Source organism: Dendrobates tinctorius, unplaced genomic scaffold, assembly GCF_039654945.1.
Source record: "Dendrobates tinctorius isolate UK_male_01 unplaced genomic scaffold, ASM3965494v1 ptg000362l, whole genome shotgun sequence".
NCBI classification, from domain to species: Eukaryota; Metazoa; Chordata; class Amphibia; order Anura; family Dendrobatidae; genus Dendrobates; species Dendrobates tinctorius.
In genome coordinates, this window is record NW_027362028.1 from 2,564,517 (window position 1) to 2,590,422 (window position 25,906).

General features: G+C 46.6%; 2 protein-coding genes across 2 annotated transcripts in view; one reads left to right on the top strand and one right to left on the bottom strand.

The window, feature by feature from the left end:
• C6 (complement C6) overlaps window positions 1–9,423 on the top strand; it is a 54,106-nt gene extending 44,683 nt beyond the window's left edge. The window contains exons 12-18 of the mRNA XM_073562666.1: window positions 1,818–1,989; window positions 3,292–3,403; window positions 4,622–4,754; window positions 5,551–5,739; window positions 8,113–8,203; window positions 8,806–9,044; window positions 9,139–9,423. Coding sequence (XP_073418767.1) covers window positions 1,818–1,989; window positions 3,292–3,403; window positions 4,622–4,754; window positions 5,551–5,739; window positions 8,113–8,203; window positions 8,806–9,044; window positions 9,139–9,314 — 1,112 coding nt within the window. The 3' untranslated portion in view covers window positions 9,315–9,423. The remainder of the gene's footprint in view (window positions 1–1,817; window positions 1,990–3,291; window positions 3,404–4,621; window positions 4,755–5,550; window positions 5,740–8,112; window positions 8,204–8,805; window positions 9,045–9,138) is intronic.
• Window positions 9,424–12,292: 2,869 nt separating this feature from the next.
• The window catches only part of C7 (complement C7), a 63,148-nt gene continuing 49,534 nt past the window's right edge, over window positions 12,293–25,906 (bottom strand). Inside the window, exons 13-19 of the mRNA XM_073562667.1 lie at window positions 16,111–16,198; window positions 15,727–15,859; window positions 15,309–15,500; window positions 14,669–14,765; window positions 14,082–14,266; window positions 12,796–13,005; window positions 12,293–12,707 (exon numbers count right to left, since the gene is read on the bottom strand). Coding sequence (XP_073418768.1) covers window positions 12,833–13,005; window positions 14,082–14,266; window positions 14,669–14,765; window positions 15,309–15,500; window positions 15,727–15,859; window positions 16,111–16,198 — 868 coding nt within the window. The 3' untranslated portion in view covers window positions 12,293–12,707; window positions 12,796–12,832. The remainder of the gene's footprint in view (window positions 12,708–12,795; window positions 13,006–14,081; window positions 14,267–14,668; window positions 14,766–15,308; window positions 15,501–15,726; window positions 15,860–16,110; window positions 16,199–25,906) is intronic.

Sequence of the window (25,906 nt, forward strand, 5' to 3'; positions counted from 1 at the left end):
CTTGTCACATTGTTCCCCGAAGCCATTGTCTTTTCCGGGATAAATATTAACATAACAAACCACAAAAATACTCACCCACGATCCGAAGCAGTCCACGAGTGTGTCCCACGACGATCTTGGGTAGAGAACGGCAGCATCAGATGATGCTGCCGTTCTCTACGGGCTGCAGGAATCCAATGACGGAAGGTAGGTATCCTTCCGCACTGTATTCCTCCGCCACTTAAAAAAAAAAAGTCCCTAGTCTCACTTTATGCCATTGCTGTGTGGGAATTTCCCACACAGCAATGGCATAAAGTGAGAATAGGGACTTTTTTTTTTTTAAGTGGCGGAGGAATACAGTGCGGAAGGATACCTACCTTCCGTCATTGGATTCCTGCAGCCCGTAGAGAACGGCAGCATCATCTGATGCTGCAGTTCTCTACCCAAGATCGTCGTGGGACACACTCGTGGACTGCTTCGGATCGTGGGTGAGTATTTTTGTGGTTTGTTATGTTAATATTTATCCCGGAAAAGACAATGGCTTCGGGGAACAATGTGACAAGTATTGGTAAGTATGTTACTCTATGTTATATGTACTGTATGTCTATGTATGTATTGTATGAATGTATTGTATGTATGTAGTATATATGTGGTATGCATGTAGTATGTATGTAGTATGTATGTAGCATGCATGTAGTATGTATGTAGCATGCATGTAGTATATATGTGTTATGTATGTAGCATGTAGCATGCATGTAGCATGCATGTAGTATGTATGTAGTATATATGTGGTATGTATGTAGCATGCAGTATGTATGTAGCATGCATGTAGTATATATGTAGTATGTATGTTGCATGTAGTATTTATGTAGTATGAATGTAGCATGTATGTAGTATGTAGTATGAATGTAGCATGTATGTAGTATGCATGTTGTATGTATGTAGCATGTAATTTTTTTTTTTTTTTTTTTTTACATTTAACACATTAGCCGGATGATGGGACTACTACTGTCCCATCATTGGCTAATGTGTCAATCACTGTCATGGTAGCAGGCATCGCCCGATGGGACTTGTAGTCCCATCGGACGATGCCTGCACAGACCCCCGGAGCCTGCACAGCCCCCCGGCAGGCCGGCACAGCCCCCCGGAGCCTGCACAGCCCCCCGGCAGGCCGGCACAGCCCCCCGGCAGGCCGGCACAGCCCCCCGGCAGGCCGGCACAGCCCCCCGGAGCCTGCACAGACCACCGGCAGGCCGGCACAGACCACCGGAGCCTGCACAGACCCCCTGGCAGGCCGGCACAGCCCCCCGAAAGGCCCGTACAGACCCCAGAGAGGCTGTACAAGGGCAGGAAAGGGTTTTTCTTATTCCGATACCGGAAGTCCCATAGACTTGAATGGGACTTCCGGTATCGGAATCGGCGATACCGATACTTTTTTTAAAGATCGGCCGATACCATCCGATACGATACTTTGAAGTATCGGACGGTATCGCTCAACTCTAGTGATGAGCGGTCGTGCTCGGATGTCGTGTTATCCGACCATGCGAGTATCTCCGGCGCACTCGTATATTATGTCCGAGTCCCCGCGGCTGCATGATTCGCGGCTGTTAGACGGCGCCAACACATGAGGGGATTCCCTAACAAACAGGCAATGCCCAGATGTGTTGGCGCCGTCTAACAGCCGCGAATCATGCAGCCGCGGGGACTCGGACATAATATACGAGTGCGCCGGAGATACTCGCATGGTCGGATAACACGACATCCGAGCACGACCGCTCACCGCTATTCTGCGCCCATAAATGTGGCTTTGGTTAACCCTGTGTTGCCTCAACTTCTAGCTGTGGTCGATGGGTCTTGGAGCTGTTGGTCCGCCTGGAGCTTATGCGACGCCTTCTCAAACAAGAAAAGGACAAGGGAGTGCAACAATCCTGCCCCTCAGAATGGGGGCAAAAATTGTGAGGGTCTGAACACCGAGGAGCGATACTGCCACCTCTCTCTGTTGGAAGACAAGTAGGTCAATAAGATGTGGATACTGATCATACACATTCAGCATTTCCAGAGCCACATCATAGAGACAGAACACGCCACAGCTATGGACCCTGGCGGGACCGGGACGGAGCCGCTCCATGAGCCTTGGCCTGAGAAGGCCTCACACCAGGAGCCGAAACGTCGCTGAGGCTCCTATGGACTATTACACCACTATTCTTATTTTTTCAAAAAAGTGGATAGATAATAGATAGATAATAGATAGATAGAATATAGATATACAGATAGATAGATAGATAGATAGATAGATAATAGATAGAATGTAGATATACAGATAGATAGATGATAGATAGATAATAGATAGATAGAATATAGATATACAGATAGATAGATAGATAGATAGATAGATAGATAGATAATAGATAGATAGAATGTAGATATACAGATAGATAGATGATAGATAGATAATAGATAGATAGATAGATAGATAGGATATAGATAGATAGCTATAGATAGATAGATAGATAGATAATAGATAGTAGATAGATATCAGACTAATAGAAAAGTATTAACAATTAGTTTATTGAAGTGTCCTTATATTTCTCTACCTATTATCTATCTATCTATCTATCATCTATTATCTATTATCTATCTATCATCTATTATCTATCATCTATTATCTATCTATTATCTATCTATCATCTATTATCTATCTATTATCTATCTATCATCTATTATCTATCTATTATCTATCTATCATCTATTATCTATCTATTATCTATCTATCATCTATTATCTATCTATCTATTATCTATCTATCATCTATTATCTATCTATTATCTATCTATCATCTATTATCTATCTATTATCTATCTATCATCTATTATCTATCTATTATCTATCTATCATCTATTATCTATCATCTATTATCTATCTATTATCTATCTATCATCTATTATCTATCTATTATCTATCTATCATCTATTATCTATCTATCTATTATCTATCTATCATCTATTATCTATCTATTATCTATCTATCATCTATTATCTATCTATTATCTATCTATCATCTATTATCTATCATCTATTATCTATCTATCATCTATTATCTATCTATCATCTATTATCTATCTATTATCTATCTATCATCTATTATCTATCATCTATTATCTATCTATCTATCATCTATTATCTATCTATCATCTATTATCTATCTATCTATCATCTATTATCTATCTATCATCTAGAAAGCTTTATTGGGGGTCGAAACCAACTTAGCGCTGCCGTATCTATCCCCTCATATCTTTCTGTCTCTCTCTTCCAGGGGGGCTCTTTGTATTAATGATGATGAAGACAAGAAAGAAGTTGATCAGAAGCAGCCGGATCCTGACCGCGGATGTCCTAAGCCAGATCCCCCCGAGCACGGGCTCTTTGTGGTGAGAGGCTGCTCTGCGCTCAGTGAGGACCCTGCTCTAGAAGTTCTTCATGGCACACGGCGGATTTATGGTGAAATCGCCCCTTTATTCACCACCATCCCTTCTCTTTCCCTTCCTATAAATTCTTTTTGCTGTTTTCTCACAGCCGTTCGCCGTTTGTCGTGTTTTGTTTTATAGCTCTGATAGTTTAGCTGATAACTTTTCGCTTTATAGTTTATATTTTTCTTATTGTGGCGGAATCTGATGGAAATAACCGAAGTGACGCTTTCTTTGTTTAATAGACTTATAGATCTGAAGTCTCTAGAAGTGATGCCATGGCAGCGTCTCCTTTCTATAGGGATGTAGAGCATGTAATTCAGGGGGAACGGCTGAGGATGACGAGGAGGAGGTCTATAGATAGAATGTATACTGTCACTTTATTAATGACATGTCTCTCCAGACTAACAGAAAAGTCTGGGAGACGGAAGAATAGATAGATAAATGATTGATGGATGGTTGGATGGATGACGGATAGATGGAGGAGGGATGGATGAATGGATGGCTGATGATTGATTGATGGATGATGGTTGGATGGATGATGGATAGAAGATAGATGGATGATGGAGGGATGATGGATGCCTGATGATTGATGGATGATGGATCAATATATGATGGATGGATGAAGCATGGATCATGATGAATGGATGATGGATGGATGGATGGGTGGGTGGATAGTGATGGATAGTTAATAAATGGATGATGGACAAATGATGATTGTTGGATGATGGATGGATGATGATGATGATGATGATGATGATGATGAATGGATTGATGATCATGAATTTATGATGGATGGTTGGATGAATGGATGACTGGATGATGGATAGATGGATAGACACATGGATGATAGATTATGATCGATGGATGATAATGGATGGATGATGATGGATAGATAGAGGGTGGATGAATGAATAGATGAATGGAAGGATGGATGATGGGTGAATATATGATGATGGATGGATAAATGATGAATAGATGACGAATGGATGGGTATATGGATGAAAGGATGATGGATGGCTGGATGATGATAGATAGATGGATATATGGATAAATGGATGATGATGGATGATGCATAGATAACAGCAGTTAGTTGTGTGACTGCATTGTGTCGACTCTCTCTCATATTATTATTATTATCTTTAGTGTTTGCTGTTTTGTGATTCCGTTTTCTCCGCTCAGAACGAGAAGTCCTGGTATTCTGTGGCTGAGGAGATAGAAATCATTTGCTTTTCTGGTTACGAACTCTCCGGCTTTCAGTTCTTGCGATGTCTTCCTGATGGAACTTGGAAGCAAGAGCACGTGGAGTGCGTCAGTAAGTAGGCTGGGAATTTACTGCCCTCATTTCTATGGAAATATCGCCCCGGGAGTGTAAGATGCGTTCGGTTTATGTGTCGCCGTTTAATAAGCTGCATAAAGTGACGGATTTACAGTGTGGAGGAACCAGAGCTGACATAGGGTGAAATAAAGCCTAGAGCTGCTGATCATGGTGGTGTCTCAGCAGAGCAATGCTGCAGGATAAAGCATCGCAGAGGGACAGAGACGCAGCATGTAACCAGACAGCTGGTGGATCTCAGCCTAAGGGTCCCGTTACACATAGCGACGCTCCAGCGATCCCGACAACGATACGACCTGGTAGGGATCGCTGGTGCGTTGCTACATGATCGCTAGTAAGATGTCAGACAGGCCGATCTACTCAACGCCGCAGCAGCGAGACGGCGATCCGTACAACGACCTCGGCGGTCGTAGGGACCTGGTCACACAGCAGCTATTCTGAAGACTCAGAATGCGACAGGCGTGAGTTCTGAGTCGCCAACGAGGTCGCTCGTCATTGTTATGGTGTCAAACACAGCGATGCATGCTGGCCAGCGGGACACCAACGATCAAAAAATGGCCCCAGACATTCGAGCACGATCAGCGATATCACAGCGGGGGGCCGGTCGCCGCCATGTGTCACACGTAGCGAGATCGCTGGCGAGGTCCCTGTTGTGTCACAAAACCTGTGACGTTTCAGCGATCTCGCTATGTGAGAAGTTCCCCTAAGTCTCACTCTAATTAGAGATAAGTCTCAGTGTACAGTTGCTGAATGGATTTCTGTATTTTCCCCTCAGGGACAACATGCCCCAGACCATCGACTAGTAATGACGTCACAATATCTCGGTTCAAGTCAGAATATAAAGTAGGTGAAGTGCTTCAGTTAAGTTGTCCGTTCGGATTTACCATCCCTGGTGGGATGCGCTACACCTGTGGAAAAGACTTTGAGTGGAGTCCACCCATCGAAGGGGAACTCCACTGTGAAGGTGAATCAGAACTATCATGCTGTTTATAGGGTTAAAAATGCAAAAATTGAAAGAGTGAAAGATACATGCCTCATTCCTGCATATAAGACATATAGGTAGATATGTGTGTAGTGAGCTCCTCCTAGTGGTGGCTGTATAAATCTGTATGTAGTGAGCTCCCTCTTGTGGTGGCTGTATAAATCTGTATGTAGTGAGCTCCCCCTAGTGGTGACTGTATAAATCTGTGTAGTGAGCTCCCCCTAGTGGTGGCTGTATACATTTGTATGTAGTAACATAGTAACATAGTTTTGAAGGCTGAAGGAAGACCTTATGTCCATCTAGTTCAGCCTATTTTTAGTGCAGCTGTTCTGCATTGTTGATCCTGGGGAAGGCAAAAAACCCACAGAGTAGAAGCCAATTTTCTCCATAGGGAAAAAAAATTCCTTCCCCTAAGCTGGGTCAACATCTACCTATAATATTCTATTATTCGTAACCTTCTATACTGTTACTCACAAGAAAAGCCTCCATTCCTTTCTTAAATTCATTCAGTGAGTTGGCCATCACCACTTCCTCAGGAAGAGAATTCCAGAGCCTCACTGCTCTTACCATGAAGAACCCTCTTCTATGCTGGTGCAGAAATTGTCTTTCCTCCAAATGAAGAGAATGCCCCCTTGTTCTTGTCACAGTCCTTGGTACAAACAGTTCATTGGAGAGATCTCTGTATTGCCCTCTGATATACTTGTACATATATATTAAGTCTCCCCTAAGTCTTCTGTTTTCTAGAGTAAATAGACCTAATTTTGATAACCTTTCTGGGTATTGTAGTGAACCAACTCCATTTATCATTTTAGTAGCCCGCCTTTGAACCCTTTCAAGTTCAGTAATGTCTTTCTTGAGCACCGGCGTCCAAAATTGCACACAATCCTCCAAGTGTGGTCTGACGAGTGATTTGTACAGAGGGAGAATTATGTTTTCATCTCGTGTCCCCAGACCTCTTCTAATGCATCCCATCACCCTATTTGCTTTGGTGGCAGCTACCTGACACTGGGCACTCCAATTTAGCTTCTTATTGACTAAGATGCCTAAGTCTTTTTCCATGTCTGATTTCTCCAGCAGTTTCCCATTTAGTAATTGTAGCATCTGTTTCTCCTTCCCATGTGCATAACCTTACACTTATCTGTGTTAAACCTCATTTGCCATTTTTCAGCCCAATTCTCCAATTTACTCAAATCTGTCTGTAGTTGCAAACTGTCCTCCTTTGTGATAATTTCCTTACATAGTTTTGTATCCTCTGCAAATACTGATATTTTACTGTGTAAGCCATCCACTAGATCATTAATAAATATATTAAATAGTAGAGGGCCCAATACAGACACCTGTGGTCCCCCACTAGTAACCCTGGCCCAATCTGAGGATGCCCCATTAATAACCACTCTTTGTTTTCTATCACTAAGCCAGCTACCTACCCATCTACACACATTTTCCCCTAGCCCAAGCTTTCTCATCTTACTTACCAATCTTTTATGTGGGACAGTGTCAAATGCTTTAGAGAAGTCGAGATAAATGACATCCAATGATTCTCCTTGCTCCATTTGAGAGCTTACATCCTCATAGAAGCTGATCAGGTTAGTCTGACAGGAGCGATCCTTCATAAATCCATGTTGATATGGAGTTAAACATTTATTAACACTGAGATATTCCATAATGGTATCCCTTAGAAACCCTTCAAAAATTTTACCCACCGGCCTATAGTTTCCAGGTTCCCTTTTACACCCCTTTTTGAATATTGGTACCACATTTGCTTGCCACCAATCAAAAGGAACAGACCCTATAGAGTCTTTAAATATAAGGAATAGAGGCCTGTCTATCACATTACTTAACTCCCTTAATACCCGAGGGTGAATGCCATCAGGGCCTGGTGATTTGCCCATTTTCATCTTACTAAGGCGGTTCTGCACTTCTTCCTGGGTTAGGCAGGTAATACTTAATGGGGAGTTTACATTATCACTCTGCATTTCCCCTGGCAAATCCTTTTCCTGTGTGAACACTGTTGAGAAAAAAGTATTTCAAACATTTGCTTTTCCCACATCGCTCTCTATGATTTCACCCTCATTGTTCTTTAAAGGGCCGACACCATGAATTTTAATCCTTTTACTGTTTATATAATTAAAGAATAGTTTGGGGTTTGTTTTACTTTCCTTAGCAATGAGTCGCTCAGTTTCCACTTTTGCTAAATGTATTTGTTTTTTACACATTTTATTTTTTTCTCTATAACTTTTTAATGCTTCTTCATTGCCTTCTTGTTTTAGCTTCCTAAATGCCTTGTTCTTGTTATTTAGTGAGTCTCAGCATCATCTTAAGTCATGTCTGACAATGATCTTTTCCCTTATATAGGGCAACCAAAGACATCTCAAGGGGACTGCAACCCAGGAGAAAAGCAAGTGGGTTCTCAGTGTGTCTGCATGTCACCAGATGAGGATTGTGGGTAAGGAGCCTAGCGCTGTCGCACAGGTAGCGGTGCTATGGTTGTGCTCCCAGGCGTCACATACCGGATGTCTTTGTAGATTGATGTACCTTGAGCCATGACATGGACTGTATGTATGTCACATCCTGCCCATAAAACACCTGGCACCAAGTCTAAAACCTCCAAACAACACCCACATTTGGGCACAACGTACCTTTATCCCACTCCTACCATTTCAAGTGCTTTTACTCTCAGTGAATGGAAGGAAGGAATTGCCCAACATGAGACTTGGGGGATGTGTAATTAGGATTTATGCGGAATATCTTCTATCTATAGATTACACCGCCATCATGAAACGATTCGGGTAAATACCCTTCATCAAACGGGCCTGTAGTGGTAAATTCTCTCAAATTAGAAAGGTCCAGAATTTTGCTTCTCCAGAGCAAAAAAGGCAACCAGGACCAAATATTGAGTAAAGTGAGCGCTTACAACAAGTCAGTGCAGCACGGAGGGACAGTCTCTTGTATGGCAGGTTGCTTTTGTCTGTTTCATTCAATATACGCCATGGTAGTAGCTACGTTGCTGAGTGTGTGTGTCGTATTTTGATTTCCGCCCTCTTCCAGGCATCACACAGAAGATGCGTGCGTCTACGATGGAGGGATTGATAACTCCATCACTATGTCCCTGTGTCGCTTCTTGGCTGAGCGCTGCCAGGGCACAAAGCAGCTTCAGTTTATAAATAATGGCATCTGCAACGATGTCAACCTAAACTGGGCGCGAGACCGAAAATCTCTATCGGCGAGCAGCACAAAGAGGGAAGAGTGCGGATACGACTTCTGCTACGACTGGGAGCGATGCACAGGTACCTTACACACCGACCCCATGTACATGGATGCGTCCCCTCCTCTGTCCCTGGACCCCGTAGACTGAGACTTTCTCTTCTTCCTTCTTCACAGGGTCTCAGTGTTTATGTCTTCTCCCACCTCAGTGTCCCGAGAACAACGAGCGACTCTTCTGCATCAAGACAGGATCTTCCGGGAAACAGAGAACCGTCAATCTCTGTTCACTGGGAGCCATCAAATGTTCAAAGCTGAAGTCGGAGCTAATGCATGATGGGGCATGTGCACCATAAACCTTCGATATGTACAATCATGAAAATAAAATTGTGTAAAGTTATAAATAATGAGACAAGGATGTCCATAATCCCTAATAAAGGATAGATGTACGAGGTTTACAGGAAACCCAAAGCGTAAGTCTACATTATGGATATTTAACATGCTCGCTTGTCGTGCATATTGTGTGTTCTTGTCATTTAGCACTATTCATTATGATACCACAATGTGTTCTTGCGTTTTCTGTATCCCGAGAGATAAATCTAATGCAGAACGCAGTGAACTGATACATTTTACGTAGATACAGTAGTTTTGACTCAACGCTCATCTCTCTATCTTCCTGGTTCTGTATCTGTGTAAGTAAGAAGTGGGTGTGAGCGATCCAATTGACATGAAAATGAAAGAACCTGTAACTGTCATCTCTACAGCCCACATTGATTGCCAGGATGCAAATCAGGAGCTTTTCTTCATGTTATCACACCTCTCATCAATCACGGTCTGTTAATGTCATCTTCCCCTGTACAGGTTACGGGAACCCTAGCGATGTTGGAGATACGGAAAGTTTTCTTATTGATAATCATCACAGGTTTGCAGAATCTACAGGGAAGAAGGTATTTACAAACTGTGATGACTAAGAGGATGATAACCTGCAGAAAAGTCAATGTTTCTGTTAGTCTCATTAGGTGAGGGTGGATCCTCTAAGACCAAGGTCCAGGTGGGCACACCAACCCCAGCAGCTAGGTGGAGCTCACTGAACACGGACAGCTAAGAGACTGGAAATCGCAGGTAGACAGGTGAAATGCAGGAAAGTAGGCAGGAAACATCCAAGAGACCACAGGCATGCGGGATGCTGGAAATTGGTGGCAGTTACGTGACATCCAGGAGACTAAAGGCAATCAGGCAGGATCTTGGAAACTGCTGGCAGGCGGGAAACATCCAGGAGACCAAAGGCAAGTAGGCAGGATGTTGGAAATCACTGGCAGGCAGGAAAATCCAGGAGACTGCATGAAGGCACGATGGTAGACGGACTATGGCCCAGAAACAACAGGCTAGCATGGAGGGAAGCTGGAAACGCTTGCAGATGGGAGACGTCCAGGCAACCACAGTCAAGCGGGAGACGTCAAGGAGACCTCAGACAGGTAGATGGGATTCCGGTAACCACAGGCAGTCGGAGGAAGTCCAGGAGACTACAGATCGCAGCTGAGCAGGTCAAAGTGTATGCAGCAAGCCAGAGTATAGAAACACAAGTCTTATTGCCAAGACTCGGTGACCGGTGAGCCTTAAAAAGGGCCAGGCAGATGATCACATGGGAGGACACTGGGCCTCTGAAATGCCTGATGTGGAGCACCACAGAGTTTAGCAGACCTGGGTGAGGGAAGGAAAGCACGGATTCAGGACCGGTGCGTAACAGTTTTGCTCACTCTCCACCTGGTGTTATTGGAGGCTGAATAGAGGTAGAGATAACAGTAACATCGTGTGATGGGTAAGAGAGTGATAGCAAGAAGCATAAAGCTCCGGTATCTCCTCCCTCCATAGGGTCCCTGCGGACTGTACAGGGGACATTATCAGACTGTGAATGGTAAGAGGTGTGATATCATGAAGAAAAGCTCCTGAATGTTCTCCCGTCCCTAGGGTCACTGGTAATGTCGGCTTCCCTGTAGATGCTGCAGTCACCCTAGGAAAGGAGGAAAATTCAGGAGCTTTTCTTCGAATATATTAAAATGGAAATTCACACACGGTAAAATTACCCGCATCAAACAGGTGAAACCCAAAATGTCCAATCCACAGAGATGGAACATCTCCCCCAAATGTCAGTGTCCCGGGGATGGGGTCCTCGTGCAAACACCGATCTTGCAGGGACCTGTCCATCATTCGGTGCTATAATGGCCCGAGTCACCATAAAACTCCCGCCCTGGTAAGGGCGGTCCACAGCTGACCCTATGAAGACAGTACCCTGCACTTGCCCTGCGTGTCTCCTGGAGCGTTTCTTCCTTTCGGTGCTCCCTCTGTTAATCGCTGATATCAGGATTTAACAGTTGCCGGCAGGAAGCGCGTCATTCATCCCACCCATTGGTGCGCCTGTCATAGGATCGCAGGGCACCATGACAGCCGGGGATCTGCTGATAACCCCCGTGTTTGCCATTACAATACTCCTGTGAACGCCAGCTCAAGACTGACATTCATAGGATATTGCGATTTTCTCTATACATAGCATTGCTGAAGCCCTCTTATGTATAGCACAAGCGATCTGACGATCGCAGCTCCCAGTCCCCTAAAGGGACTATTAAATACAGTAAAAAGTGAGAAAAACGTTTTTCAAAAATATGAAAAAATAAAAAAACATAAAAGGACCTCATTAAAAACAAAACAACGGAAAAAAATACACATATTTGATATCGCTGCATTCAGAAATGTCCAATATATTAAAATATGATCGGTAGACGGCATAACAAGGAAGAAAAAGTAAATCACCAGAATTATGGGTTTTTGGCCACTAGAATATTGCAATAAAATGTAAAAAAAAGGCAATCAAAACATCATATCTACCCCAAAATGATATAAAAAAATGGGGACACAAGAAAAAAATGTTTCCGAAACTATAGATGTTTGGTATCTGCGCACTCGTACTGACCTGGGGAATCATATTACCTGGTCAGTTTTACTATATAGTGAACATGGTAAATAAAAAAAGCTAAAACAAAAGGTGAAGTTGCACTTTTTTTTTTCAGTGATATTTTTGTCCGCTCTCCCGGCATATAAATAGAGCTCGGGTTCTCCTGCAGCTTTGGGTGGGTTGCTGAACTGTTCTTGGGGGCTGAGCTCTGCTAATCTTAGAAACCTCCGGAGGTCTTGACTTCTCCCCACCCCCCAACATTTATTTTTTCTTCCCTGAAATCTACTGCTTCGTATCTGATACAAATTCTTCCTCGGGGGTGCGGAGCGGAGAGTCGTGGGCTCTGATGGCTCGTTAGTAATAAAAATAAACTAGGCACTCAACTTAAAGATGAATTTTTTGACTTTTTAATGTAGTCAAGGCAAAACGTTTCGGCCACATTTGGCCTTTATCAATTACAAACGATAGAGGAGTGTCAGGGATTCGTGGGAATCCTGTGGATATTTAGTGAGGCACGTCTCGGTATAGTCACTTTCACAAAAGTGTGGGGCGTTAAAGAGGAAAAGCCCCAATGGTAAATAAGGCAGGGGACCTGGATGTGAGCACGTGCCTGGAGGAAGACGCAGCGTCCGCCGCATGTCAGCTTTGATGGCTCGTTAGGACTTTTTGGCTTATTATGTAGTGTGGCGGAGTAGACGGCGGCATGGCTCCTCCTGTGTACACAATACGGACACCATCGTTACATGTAGGACTGATCTCGGCTGACGTCCATGCACCTCCTGCCTGGGTATGAGATGATCTGGAGGGAAGATGAGAAAACTTCAGCATAAACACATTTATTTTGAAGCTGGTATAGAAGATGAAGACACAGAATGAGGATTGCTGACATTTCCCGGCGAGGCGCGGCGACTGCAGCTGATTCCTTTAGACTTGGCAGGGACTTGTGCTGACAACCGACACCTCCTCCCCTTGGCATTTCAGGATCCCGGCGTCACATTCGCTCAGAGTTTTCTTCTCGCCGTTCACTAGGACACAAATGCTGATGCCGTCGGCGTCACAGGTCGCGGCTCCTCTGCAGACACAAGTGTGTGATGTATCTAGACAAAGAGGGAGACAATTACAGCCGACCGCAGACTACGGGGCGACCCTACAAAGACAGTGACATAGCGCGACAACCGACATTTCATCTACCACAAGTGAAACAACATGGCGGCATTACACGGGATTTCTGGTTTTATAGTTTAGTCTCTAAATAAAACGTTCTATAACTTTCAAGACTTTTATGTTCCAATTTATCACAATTTGCACATTTTGTTCTTGCTGTCAGTGAAGGAGACCCCTCTCTTGTTTTCAAGAACACAAGTCTAAATGGACAACAAGTAGAGATATTGAAACATACAAGTAGATCAAAAAGTTGTAGAACTTTTCATTTATATCTAAAAGCAGAAACCCCCAGATGTTAGGACTTGTACACCCTTTCATGCTGCTGCTACATAATGAGGATGTCATAATTGGTCTTCTCCGGTCCGCTCTTGTTTGGAGCACTGTCCCCTTAACTTTATTTCCAGATTGTGGTCATATGCAGCCTGTCCTTGCTGCTCCCCACCATGGTCCCCCAGAAATTAGTGTCCTTAAAGCCTACAGTTATGGGGAATTCATGCTTCTTCAATACCCCTGATGAAGACAAGGTGTTTTGCGAAACCTCCTAAGTGTGATCACCAAGTGATATCTTTGTTTTAGCTTTTATTAGAGCTTTGGCTGGAATCTGTGTATTGTGAGGCTATCTCCTGGACGGATATGCCCTGTCCTCCTCTCATACCCTACAAGTTGCCATTTATCCCACATTATAACCTTTGTTTGCACATTTTCTGTAGAGAAGTGTCCGATGTCCGTATTCTGCAGCCTCTGATCCTACAACATTACTGGACAGGGGCTGGTGGGATGTGGGAGCCTCTGCGCTAATGATACAGAGTATATGGCTCTGAAGAGGACAAGGTCTATTCCGATTCTCCCCCGGGTCACAGATCGTCATCTCATTCATTCATCTTACATCTTCTCGTTGTCACGTCATGGGGTCATAGTCAGCCATGATTGGGAATGTCCAGCCCACCGCCGGCTCCTTGTGTCAGACATCCAGTGAGACCAGTGTGCAGGAATGATGGCGGTACTCTACCTGAGCAGGTCTCCCACAAGTGGCACGAGTCACAGGAGCGCTCTGCTTTCTTGGAGAATTTGCAGTCGGAGTCTGCGGTCAGGGTGTATTTCCTCCCCAGACATTGGAGGGCGAACATTTTGCAGACTGTTAGTGCCGTGTTTTTGCTCGTTCTTCCATCAATGGCGCAAATATCCAGAGAAGATCTGTAAATACGTGAAAAAACATATCAGACCGGAAACTGAAATGTACCGAGAAGATCACGTCTACAAGACAGACAGGTGTTTCTTCTGGATCTGACTCTGCCCAAGTCTGTGGTGTCCGTCCACAAGGACAATATGGAGATTGGGGTCCAGCACTTCTGACCACGAGTAAATCCTGGGGAGCCTGGAAATTCAGGTCACCATCTCACTTTCACCCCAACATGTGTATACTGAGGTCCAAGTGGTCATCAGAACAAGTCAACTAAGACTGATGGTCGCTGCCACAGATTTTCGCTGTATCTTCATGTAACCACATTTTGTGATCCCTCATCAGGACTGCAGGGATTTCTGCTTCCCCTGTGCTGTGTCTTAGAGGGGGTCATATGTGATGAGTCCGCGTCTTACCCGCATTCAGATGGCATCTTACAGGTGCATTCAGCCTCCACAAGCTTTTCCCAGGGTTTACATTTGGAAGCATCGACTTTAGGGGTGACTACAGCTTCTGAAATAGAAGAGAAATCCAAATAATGTAAAGTATAGAGGCCACGTCTGTTGTACTGTGAATTTGGAAGGATTAGATGTAGGTGGAGGGGGTCACCAGGAAGACACAAAGGTGAATAGGACTTCACTAAATGGTCCAATCCAAGGATGGAAACATCCACCAGGCAGGAGACTCACCTTGGACTAGTGGCATCAAGGAGGCACAGATGGTTTTGGCCTGGTGACTGGCGTGGGGCGGAGGCAGTGCGGTGACTGGCGCGGGGTGGAGGCAGTGTGGTGACTGGTGTAGGGGGAGGCAGTGCAGTGACTGGCGCGGGGCGGAGGCAGTGCGGTGACTGGCGCGGGGCGGAGGCAGTGCGGTGACTGGCGCGGGGCGGAGGCAGTGCGGTGACTGGCGCGGGGCGGAGGCAGTGCGGTGACTGGCGCGGGGCGGAGGCAGTGCGGTGACTGGCGCGGGGTGGAGGCAGTGCGGTGACTGGCGCGGGGCGGAGGCAGTGCGGTAACTGGCGCGGGGTGGAGGCAGTGTAGTGATCGGCGTTCTTACCTTTCTTTGTACACTGGATGCTTTTCACACTGGGATTCCACAATAGGCTGGACGTGCACTGAACGACATCCGGACCCTCCAGTTCCAGGCCGGGAGGACAAGACAACCTTAACTTGTCCCCAATTTCATACGATTCTTTCTCTGGAGCAGCGTTAATGTTTCTTGCAAGTTCAGGAGTGGAGCACATGATCCCTGAGAAGATACAATGGATCAGTGTGGGGGGATCTCAGGGGTCTCTGTGACCTCACATGTTCTGGGCACTGACTCCCACCATGCACTGCAGTAAGGGGAGTGACAGGAGAGTGTGGTGCCGACCACCACGGCTGCCATCACCTGTCACCACTCGCTACTGGAGAACCAGAAAGTAAAGCTCATACATGGCACAAGCGTAGATGCCCAGACTAATATCCGCACTCACGTCGGCATTGCATGGCATTGATTCGCCACTGGAGGTCCACGTTACACTCAGCGATCGGATCTCCCACCAGGGTGTAGCCGATGTCGCAGGTGTAGATTATACGTTTACCCACGTGGTGGCTCCCCTCATCATCCTGCACAGGAAAACAGACACGTAGTAAAGATGCACAGGATTAGAGGAAGAAATAGTGCCACTTCTATCATCAGGTTACATCTGGTATTGCAGGTAACTCCATCCCTGCCATATACCAACCAATAAGCATTGCTAATCTTGTAGCAAATATCAAATATTCTATTTTTTTAGATATTTGTCAGAAATGTCTACACACGGAGGAGACGAGACTGGAGAATACCCAGTCCTGGTAGACTGAGCGGGAAGTGGTACCTGAATGTGTCCGTTCTCCAGCCGCGGGGGCGCGCCGCAGAACTCTGTGGGTAATATCTTGATATCGAAGCAGTGCGGCTCCACTAGCCTGAAAAACATTCATATCACACACTGAGGTTGTCCAGGATTAGGAAACGATTGCTGCTTTCTTGCAAAAACAGCGCCACCCCAGACTACAGGCTGTGTGAGGTACTGCAGCTCAGCCCTATTTCTATACAACTTGTTTCATACATCTGTATAATACCGTAATATGGTGCACACACCAACTGAGTAACATTGCACGGCTCCGGAGGCGGCAGCAACACTGTCTTGTCTGTTATAGCGGTAGATATATGTGGCACAATATACGACTTACAGGTCGGATCTGAGAATTAATAAATCCTCCTCTAAGTGTCGCCAAAAGCACTTGATGGCGATGATGATGATGGGGGTTGTAGTTTATGGTAACATATAATAACAACCACTATTACACAAGAGTTCAGGATGAGTCCCGGGGGCCACGGTAACCTTTGTGGCAATGTGCTTGATGTGCATTTATGGTAGATGAGGAAATCCATTGTCCAGTTAGCGACTAAGTGGCAGTGACAGTTGTCAGAACAGGTGAGCGTTTCATGTACGAGACGTCACGTGGAAGACACAGAACCGGATAAGATTAACTCAAGAAAGAAATGCCAAGAAAGAAGACTACAAAGTATCGAGAAATCAGCAACAGATCTGCGCGGACGATGCCAGGAGACCCCGAGAGGGGCATCCAGGAGACCCTGAGAGGGGCACCCAGGCCAGGAGACCCCGAGAAGGGCACCCAGGCCAGGAGACCCCGAGAGGGGCACCCAGGAGACCCTGAGAGGGGCACCCAGGCCAGGAGATCCCGAGAAGGGCACCCAGGAGACCCTGAGAGGGGCACCCAGGCCAGGAGACCCCAAGAAGGGCACCCAGGCCAGGAGACCCCGAGAAGGGCACCCAGGCAAGGAGACCCCGAGAGGGGCACCCAGGAGACCCTGAGAGAGGCACCCAGGCCAGGAAACGCCGAGAAGGGCACCCAGGCCAGGAGACCCCGAGAGGGGCACTCACGAGACCCTGAGAGGGGCACCCAGGCCAGGAGATCCCGAGAAGGGCACCCAGGAGACCCTGAGAGGGGCACCCAGGCCAGGAGAGCCCGAGAAGGGCACCCAGGCCATGAGACCCCAAGAGGGGCACCCCGGCCAGGAGACCCCAAGAGGGGCACCCAGGAGACCCCACTGAACACCTATATACAACTTCCACTGTGCTGTTCCATCTAAGGTTATTATTGTATGCTTATATAATTGTGTTATGTTACCTTTCTTCGTATTCAGTTTTGCATTTGGTCTGCTGCCACCTGCTGTCCTTTTTCTGTATAGCAGACTGCAGCTAATTATTTCTAGTACATGCCTTCCACTTCCTGGTCAAGGTCACTGCTTCTCTTCCTGCTGGTGGCCATTATTAGTTTCATTTTCTCTTGGGAGAGACTTGCCTGTACGGGCTGTGAAAGGCATCAGTTTTTTGACCGCACACTTCGTTGCTCACCTTGCTGCATCTTGCTGTACCACCTGGGTTACATCTGCATTTCTGGAGAAGTACTGCATTACCAATCATACGTTGCATGTCCAGATCTCCAATAAACAAGTCTGGACTTCACAATACCTGGTGTGTATCATCTCTCCGGACGCATGAACAGCAAACCAGCAGCAATGGTCCTGTCTGCTCTGCATTGAGGAAACGGAAGGTAGGAATCTCTCCCAGCCCAATCAACTACACCTCCATTCGCCTCATGTGGGGACAGAACAGTCAAAAAACTGCCTTGAAGCCTGGCAAAAAATCACCCTTATATCCTAACCCGTCTGCCCGCTCACATACTGCAGCCCTGCTCTGCTAAAAAACTCTGCAGCGTCACCCCAAACCGCATTGTGCATAGAGACTGTCTGTATATTGTCGGACTGCAAAACCCCACAATTCTCTAAAAACACATTGGGGATCTCGTCAGGACGTCTTAACTAAGCTGCACTGCGATTTCCAGCCCCCAATTCAAAAGTTCAGTTAGAGACAGTGCAATCAAAATGGCCAAAAAAGACCCTGCACAGTCTCCCACTGCTGAAACAGAGCAAATACTATCCGATACTGTCCATTATGAAGAGGGGGAAACAGAGTCAGATTCAGAAACAGACTAAGACTCACGACCAAGATGCTCTGTCAAACCAACCATAAAGGTCGTCGAAAACTATCACAGTACAAAGGATGAGTTCAATGACAACCTGGACGACCTATGGGAACGAGTCACCTCCCTCATGTCAAGCATCCAGCGCCAAAAAAAGGATGCAGCGGGTCTACAGGACACTATAAAACGGCTAGACACGGCCTACGGAAGATACAAGAGACTGCCCGCAAGGTACGCCGCCTTCCTAAAAGACTCCAATATTGATGAAGCCTCATCAGAGTTAAGCAAAGTAGATTCCACAGACAGAGAAAGGGACGCCGCCGTGCAAGATGCCAAAGATAAAGCGGAGCGCCGTATTGCTCATCTGCAAGAATCAAGATCCCGCAGGTCAGGCTCATCCCGACACTCTTCTCGGTCATACAAATCATCCTGCTCAAGAACTTCAGCCCTCAGCGACAGAATCCTAGAGGCCTGCTTTCTTGTCTTCTGCCGATGCTTTCTTGTCTTCTGCCTCTGCTTTCTTGGCTTCTGCCTCTGCTTTCTTGGCTTCTGCCTCTGCTTCTACTTTCTTTTCCGTGTAGGAGCGTCTTAGTTTGGATCGCTCTGCATTTACAGAGCGATCCAAACTAAGACGCTCCTACACGGAAAAGAAAGTAGAAGCAGAGGCATAAGCCAAGAAAGCAGAGGCAGAAGCCAAGAAAGCAGTGGCAGAAGACAAGAAAGCAGAGGCAGAAGACAAGAAAGCAGAGGGAGAAGACAAGAAAGCAGAGGCAGAAGCCAAGAAAGTAGAAGCAGACACCAAGAAAGCAGAAGCAGAGGCTCAGGCAAAGATTCTTCAAACAGAAATGGAGGAAGAAATCACGCTAGCTGAAGTAAAAATACTCAAGCAAGCATTGAATCAAAACCTCCACCCGATTTGCCTACCACCACTGGAAGAAGAGGACCCAGCCGTCCGTACCAGCGATTACATGCAGAAACAGTAATGTATCTGCAGCACACACCTTCTCCAGCGACTTTCAACCCACCAATGTGGAAACGTCCAAGTCAGCCCAACTTACTGTGCCAGTGTTACCCACAGCATCCGCAGAGACCCAAGACCAACGCCATAATGTGTCCCCTCAGGTGCAGCTATCATCACAAGGCGACCACAAGATGCACTCCAGTCCATCTCCACAGTTCAAGCCGCAGTCATCAAAATCTCCAGATGATAAACCACAGCTCAACCCTGCAGCAACATCATTCTACCCGGGAACAATTCACCCTTCCACGCCACACAGCTTATACCCCGAGAGGCAACACAAGCTAACATGGTAACAAGGAGTGAAGGATCGGATATGACAGAGTTAGCCAGGTTTATTGTGAGCAAAGATCTAATCAGCACCAGCCTGGAAAACAACCTTCAAGGCCACCATTGCTGACCTCAATCTATCTGCAGAACAGGAGCTCGACCTCATGGTAAAATGGTTGGGTCCTGACTCCACGAACCGTATCAAGAGTCTTCAGACTGTCTACGTGGGGCAAGCTGAAGCAGGTCTCGCTGCTGCCTGGCTGAGACTCGAAAGAACCTATGGCAGCGCTGAGGCCATAGAAAAGTCCCTATTCAAGAGACTGCAGAACATTCCAAGGATCAACCTTAAGGAAGCCCACAAGCTTCTGGACTTAAGTGATCTGCTTATGGAGCTGGTTCTTGCAAAAGGAGACCCTCGTCTGTCTGGATTATGCTACCTGGACACTGCCCATGGGGTGAACCCAATCGTCTCAAAGCTGCCACATAGTCTGCAAGAGAAGTGGGCAGTATGCGCTTCCAGGTACAAAAGATCACATGATGTCACCTTTCCTCCGTTCAATCAGTTCTGCAAGTTGAGGAACGACCCTAGCCTAGACTTCCTGGAGTCTAACACTACAGCTCCAGCAACACCGTCATCAAAGTATGAAAGCGTCACACATAGACGCAAGGACTTGAGGAGCAGTATAAGTGTCAGAAAGACTAACCTGCCACCACCTGCAGTAACTGCCGATAAACAGTACACTATTCCATCGAGAGATAAGTCTTTCAATCGTGAGTGTCCCATTCACAAAAAACCACACTCATTGAACAAATGTAGAGGCTTCAGGTCCAAAACCATTCAGAAGCGCAAGAAAATCCTCAGCGAACTTGGAGTATGTTTCAAGTGCTGCGCCTCATTAGAACACATGGCCAAGGACTGTAAATCTGCCATAAAGTGTGAAGAGTGTCATAGTGACAAACACCCGTCGGCTTTGCATCCAACCTCAGCTACCAGCGATCCAGCAGTCGCAGTTACCTCTAGTCTGGCTACAAGCCATGGCGGGGAGCCACAGAATAACGCCAAGTCTACCATGGCCGTCTCCTGCTCATGCTCAGAGGTATGCGGGGAGAGCCAAAGTGATAAATGTGCCTAATCAGAGTTTATCCAGAAGAGCAACCAGAGAAGGCAGTAAAAATGTATACCATCATTGATTATCAGAGCAATCAATCCCTAGCTGGACCTAAGTTCTTTGAAGCCTTTGGAATCAAGGGACCAGCAACGCCCTATACTCTGAACACTTGCTCAGGACGCATAGAGACTAGCGGCAGGAGGGCACAAGGTTTCATTGCTTCTCCTGTCAACGGAGGCATAGAAGTACCCTTGCCTACGCTAATCGAATGCGATCAAATACCCGACCAAAGGGATGAGATCCCTACCCCAGAAGCAGCGTTCCACCAACCACACCTAAGGCACCTAGTCAGCATTATCCCACCTATGGACTCAGATGCTGATATCCTACATCTGCTTGGCAGAGACAATTTAAGGATACATAAGGTCCGCCAACAGTGCAATGGTCCCGATTATGCCCCCTACGCACAGAGACTCGAATTGGGGTGGGCAATCATAGGAAATGTGTGCTTGGACCGAACAAGAGTCGATTCCTTTAAGACCTATGTACGCCGAGACGGACGAACTACTTTCTGCAAACCATGCCTTCATCACTATGATGTGAAAGAGAAGCCTCCAGATCCCGTACAGCTGCCTGATGTCATTCCTTCTCCCTATGCAGACGACTTGGTAAGATCGGTGTTTCATACAACTAAGGATGACAACAAAGTAGCCCCATCAATGAAAGACAAGGAATTTGTCAGGATAATGGACAATGAGTTCCATAAGGACAAGACTAATCACTGGGTTTTTCCCCTACCCTTCCGAGCTACCAGAGTAAGACTCCCGAACAATCGTGAACAAGCCTTGTCCAGATTCAACTTTCTCCAGCGCACACTTAGCAACAAACCGGAGATGAAAGAACACATTGTCACCTTCATGAACAAGATATTCCGGAATAACCATGCGGAGCCAGCGCCTCCCTTAAAGGAAAACGAGGAGTGCTGGTACCTACCTTCATTCGGAGTATATCACCCATGGAAACCTAAGCAAATTAGAGTTGTCTTTGATTCAAGCGCCAAACATCAATGCGTATCTCTCAACGATGTCCTCCTCACGGGTCCTAATCTTACAAACAACCAAGTAGGAGTGTTGATGAGGTTCCGGAAAGAGCCCATTGCCATCACCGCCGACATTGAACAGATGTTCCACTGTTTCATAGTCAGAGAGGACCATAGGAATTTCCTCAGGTTCCTGTGGTACAAGGACAATGACCCCAGCAAAGAGATGGTGGAGTATCGCATGAGGGTGCACATATTCGGGAACAGCCCTTCCCCAGCAGTGGCTATGGCCTGCGGAGAACCGCACAAGAAGGAGAGACTGAATATGGAACAGACGCCAGAGACTTTGTAGAGAAAGACTTCTATGTAGATGATGGACTAAAATCTCTACCCACAGAAGAAGCGGCTATCGATCTACTCAAGAGGACCCAAGGTATGCTGAACCAAGCTAAAGGTACTGTCACACTGAGATATCACTAGCAATATCGCTATAACTAGTGACGTTATAGCGATATTGCTAGCGATATCGCTGTGTCTGATACTTACCACCGACGGCTCCCCCGCTGGTTATCGCTGATCGTGCGAGAACGTTCAGGACTGTTTCTCGTCGTCAGCTTCCTGCGGTGCTTCCTGTGGAGAGACGAGCGACGAGCGTGGACGCGGGCGGGAGGACGCAGGATCGCCTAGTGTGACAGGTAAGTAGCGATCCCCGTCCCCAGCGATGTCGCTAGTGAGATCTGCCTGTGTGGCAGCTCACTAGCGACCACTTAGCGATGTACCAGCGATCCTGACAGCGTCATATCGCTGGTCGGGATCGCTGGTACATCGCTAAGTGTGACAGTACCTTAAGCTTAGATTGCACAAAATTGCTTCAAACAGCCTGCTGTCATGAGAGCCTTTGATTCAATTGACCAGGCACCAGGATTCAAGGACATAGACCTGGGACCAGACTGTCCGCCTGTGCAGAGAAGCTTAGGCTTGAGGTGGAACCTGTCAGTCGACACCTTCAGTTTCCAAATAAACTGTGCAGACAAACCATTCACTAAACGTGGTGTCCTGTCAGTGGTGAATAATAGCTTATACGACCCACTGGGATTTGTAGCACCAATTACCATACAAGGTAAATCCCTTCTGAGACAGCTTTTCGAAACTGTCAAGGACTGGGATGCCCCACTCCCTCCTGAGAAGGAACCAAAATGGGAAACCTGGAAGCAGTGTTTGTGTGCCTTGGATGAGAGCCCCATACCAAGATGCTATTCCAGAACGTCACTTGTTGCTAGCACTAGGAAGGAACTCCATGTGTTCTCGGATGCATCCACGGAGGCCATTGCTGCAGTTGCCTTTCTGAAGGTGACGGGACCCGACAATCAAGATCACGTTGGGTTCGTCTTCGGCAAGGCTAAGTTGGCTCCCAAGCCTGACCACACTTTTCCCAGGCTTGAACTCTGTGCAACCGTGCTTGCAGTAGAACTCAGAAACTTTATACAGCACGAGCTGGACACTAACATCGATGACATGCAATACTAAAGTGACAGTAAGGTTGTCTTAGGTTACATCTACAACCAAACAAGGCGCTTCTACGAGTACGTCAGTAACCGCATCGAGAGAATAAGGAGGTCTTCCAAGCCTGAACAATGGCACTATATCCCATCTGAACTTAATCCAGCTGATCATGCCACTAGACCTATGTCTATAAGGTCCTTTGCTAACTCTTCTTGGCTCAGGTCCTAAGTTTCTGTTGGAACAGAAGGGAAGTGAATGTGTCCAGGAAGTCTTCAGCATCAAGGATCTGGATGGCGTTCCAGAAGTCCGCTCCGAGGTCAGTGCTTTGGCGACGAACACTAAACCAACCTCCAGCCTCGGTTGCCAGCGCTTCAAATACTTCTCCAATGGGATGAAACTTCTTAAGACTGTAGCAAGGTTAGTCCACATTGCAAGATCTTATCTCAACTCACGTGGAGACAAAGACTGTCACGGCTGGCATGTCTGCCACAAACCACTCTCTACCATGTATGTTCCGGTAGGATGAATCACGAACAGAACACTGCCCTACTACTTCGTCCATTGGATTACCATTGGGTCAGAGACAGTTTGGCCTAGTGCGGCTTCTCCGATCCGAAAATGGGCATCAATCATTGGATTGTCTCACAGGAACTGACTGTCATCTTCCTCGTTTTTGAAGTTGTTATTATTGCATGCATATTCATGTTTCTTTTCTAGGCTATTGCATTTTAAAGAAAAACAAAAAAACTATATAGTGAAATCCCTTTTGGAATTTCAGATGGGGAGTGTGCTGTTCCATCTAAGGTTATTATTGTATGCTTATATAATTGTGTAATGTTACCTTTCTTCGTATTCAGTTTTGCATTTGGTTTGGTGCCACCTGCTGTCCTTTTTCTGTATAGCAGACTGCAGCTAATTATTTCTAGTACATGCCTTCCACTTCCTGGTCAAGGTCACTGCTTCTCTTCCTGCTGGTGGCCATTATTAGTTTCATTTTCTCTTGGGAGAGACTTGCCTGTACGGGCTGTGAAAGGCATCAGTTTTTTGACCACACACTTCATTGCTCACCTTGCTGCATCTTGCTGTACTACCTGGGCTGTTACACCTGCATTTCTGGAGAAGTACTGCATTACCAATCATACGCTGTATGTCCAGACTTCCAATAAACAAGTCTGGACTTCACAATATCTGGTGTGTATCATCTCTCCGGACGCATGAACAGCAAACCAGCAACAATGGTCCTGTCTGCTCTGCATTGAGGAAACGGAAGGTAGGAATCTCTCCCAGCCCCAATCAACTACACCTCCATTCGCCTCATGTGGGGACAGAACATCCACTTCTATCTAATACATTTAATATTTCAGTTCTTTACCATTTTTAAGATCTCTGCTTGCCAGCAGTGAATGAGATCACTTGTTTCCATTCAGATACCGTACATAACTCTGTCCATCGCTAGTCCTTCTCTCAGCCGATACATTGTATCCAGTCCAGACAATGCTCTGTGAGCGAAACATCCCGGACCCCAGACTGATACATTGTAACAATCCAGCAGATATCTGTGCAGCAGCTGATGATGATGTGTTTAGCTCACAGAGAATTGTCTGCACTGGATACATTGTAGCTGAGAGCAGTGCTCTCATTCACTGACAGCAAGCATTAAAAATGTTGAGGAATTGAAAAAAAAAAGTTAGGACATTTTTATAATATAGAATTTGGTGTCTTCCTGTCTGAGTAACAACTACATCTGCTGACGGAAGCTTTGGCTGTACGTCAGAATGCCTCTTTGTGCTGCACTGACTTGTTTTAGTTCCCTTACAACATAAGAATTATGAACGTCATGCTTCAGCCTAAAAGAAGGATTACAGGAACTGGAAAATAATAAGATGGACAAGGGACGTCTGCAGAGAATTACACATGCTTGTTGTCTTCTTCTGGTCTTGTCTTTGTAAGGTTTATGTCTCTGTTCTTATAAACTATACAGGATACCACACAAAGCACAGCAGAGAACAATTCACAGGACACAGCAGAGAACACCTCACAAGACACAGCATAGGACAAAGCTAGTGTTGAGCATTCCGATACCGCAAGTATCGGGTATCGGCCGATACTTGCTGTATCGGAATTCCGATACCGACTTCCGATATTTTTTCAATATCGGAATTCGGCATCGGAATCGGAAGTTCAAAGTTGATTGACAGACTGACGTCATCATGATGCGCGGTGTGTGCGCATCATGATGCGCCGTCATTTCGGGCCTTCCGGGGGTCTCTGCCGGCCTGCCGGGGGGCTGTGCCGGCCTGCCGGGGGGGCTGTGTGGACTGCCCGGGGTCTGTACCGGCCTGCCGGGGGGCTGTGCCGGCCTGCCGGTGGTCTGTGCACCCTGTGGGGGTCTGTGCCGGCCTGCCGGGGGGCTGTGCCGGCCTGCCGGGGGGCTGTGCAGGCTCCGGGGGGCTGTGCCGGCCTGCCGGGGGGCTGTGCCGGCCTGCCGGTGGTCTGTGCAGGCTCCGGGGGGCTGTGCCGGCCTGCCGGGGGGCTGTGCCGGCCTGGCGGTGGTCTGTGCAGGCTTCGGGGGTCTGTGCAGGCATCGTCCGATGGGACTACAAGTCCCATCGGGCGATGCCTGCTACCATGACAGTGATTGACACATTAGCCAATGATGGGACAGTAGTAGTCCCATCATCCGG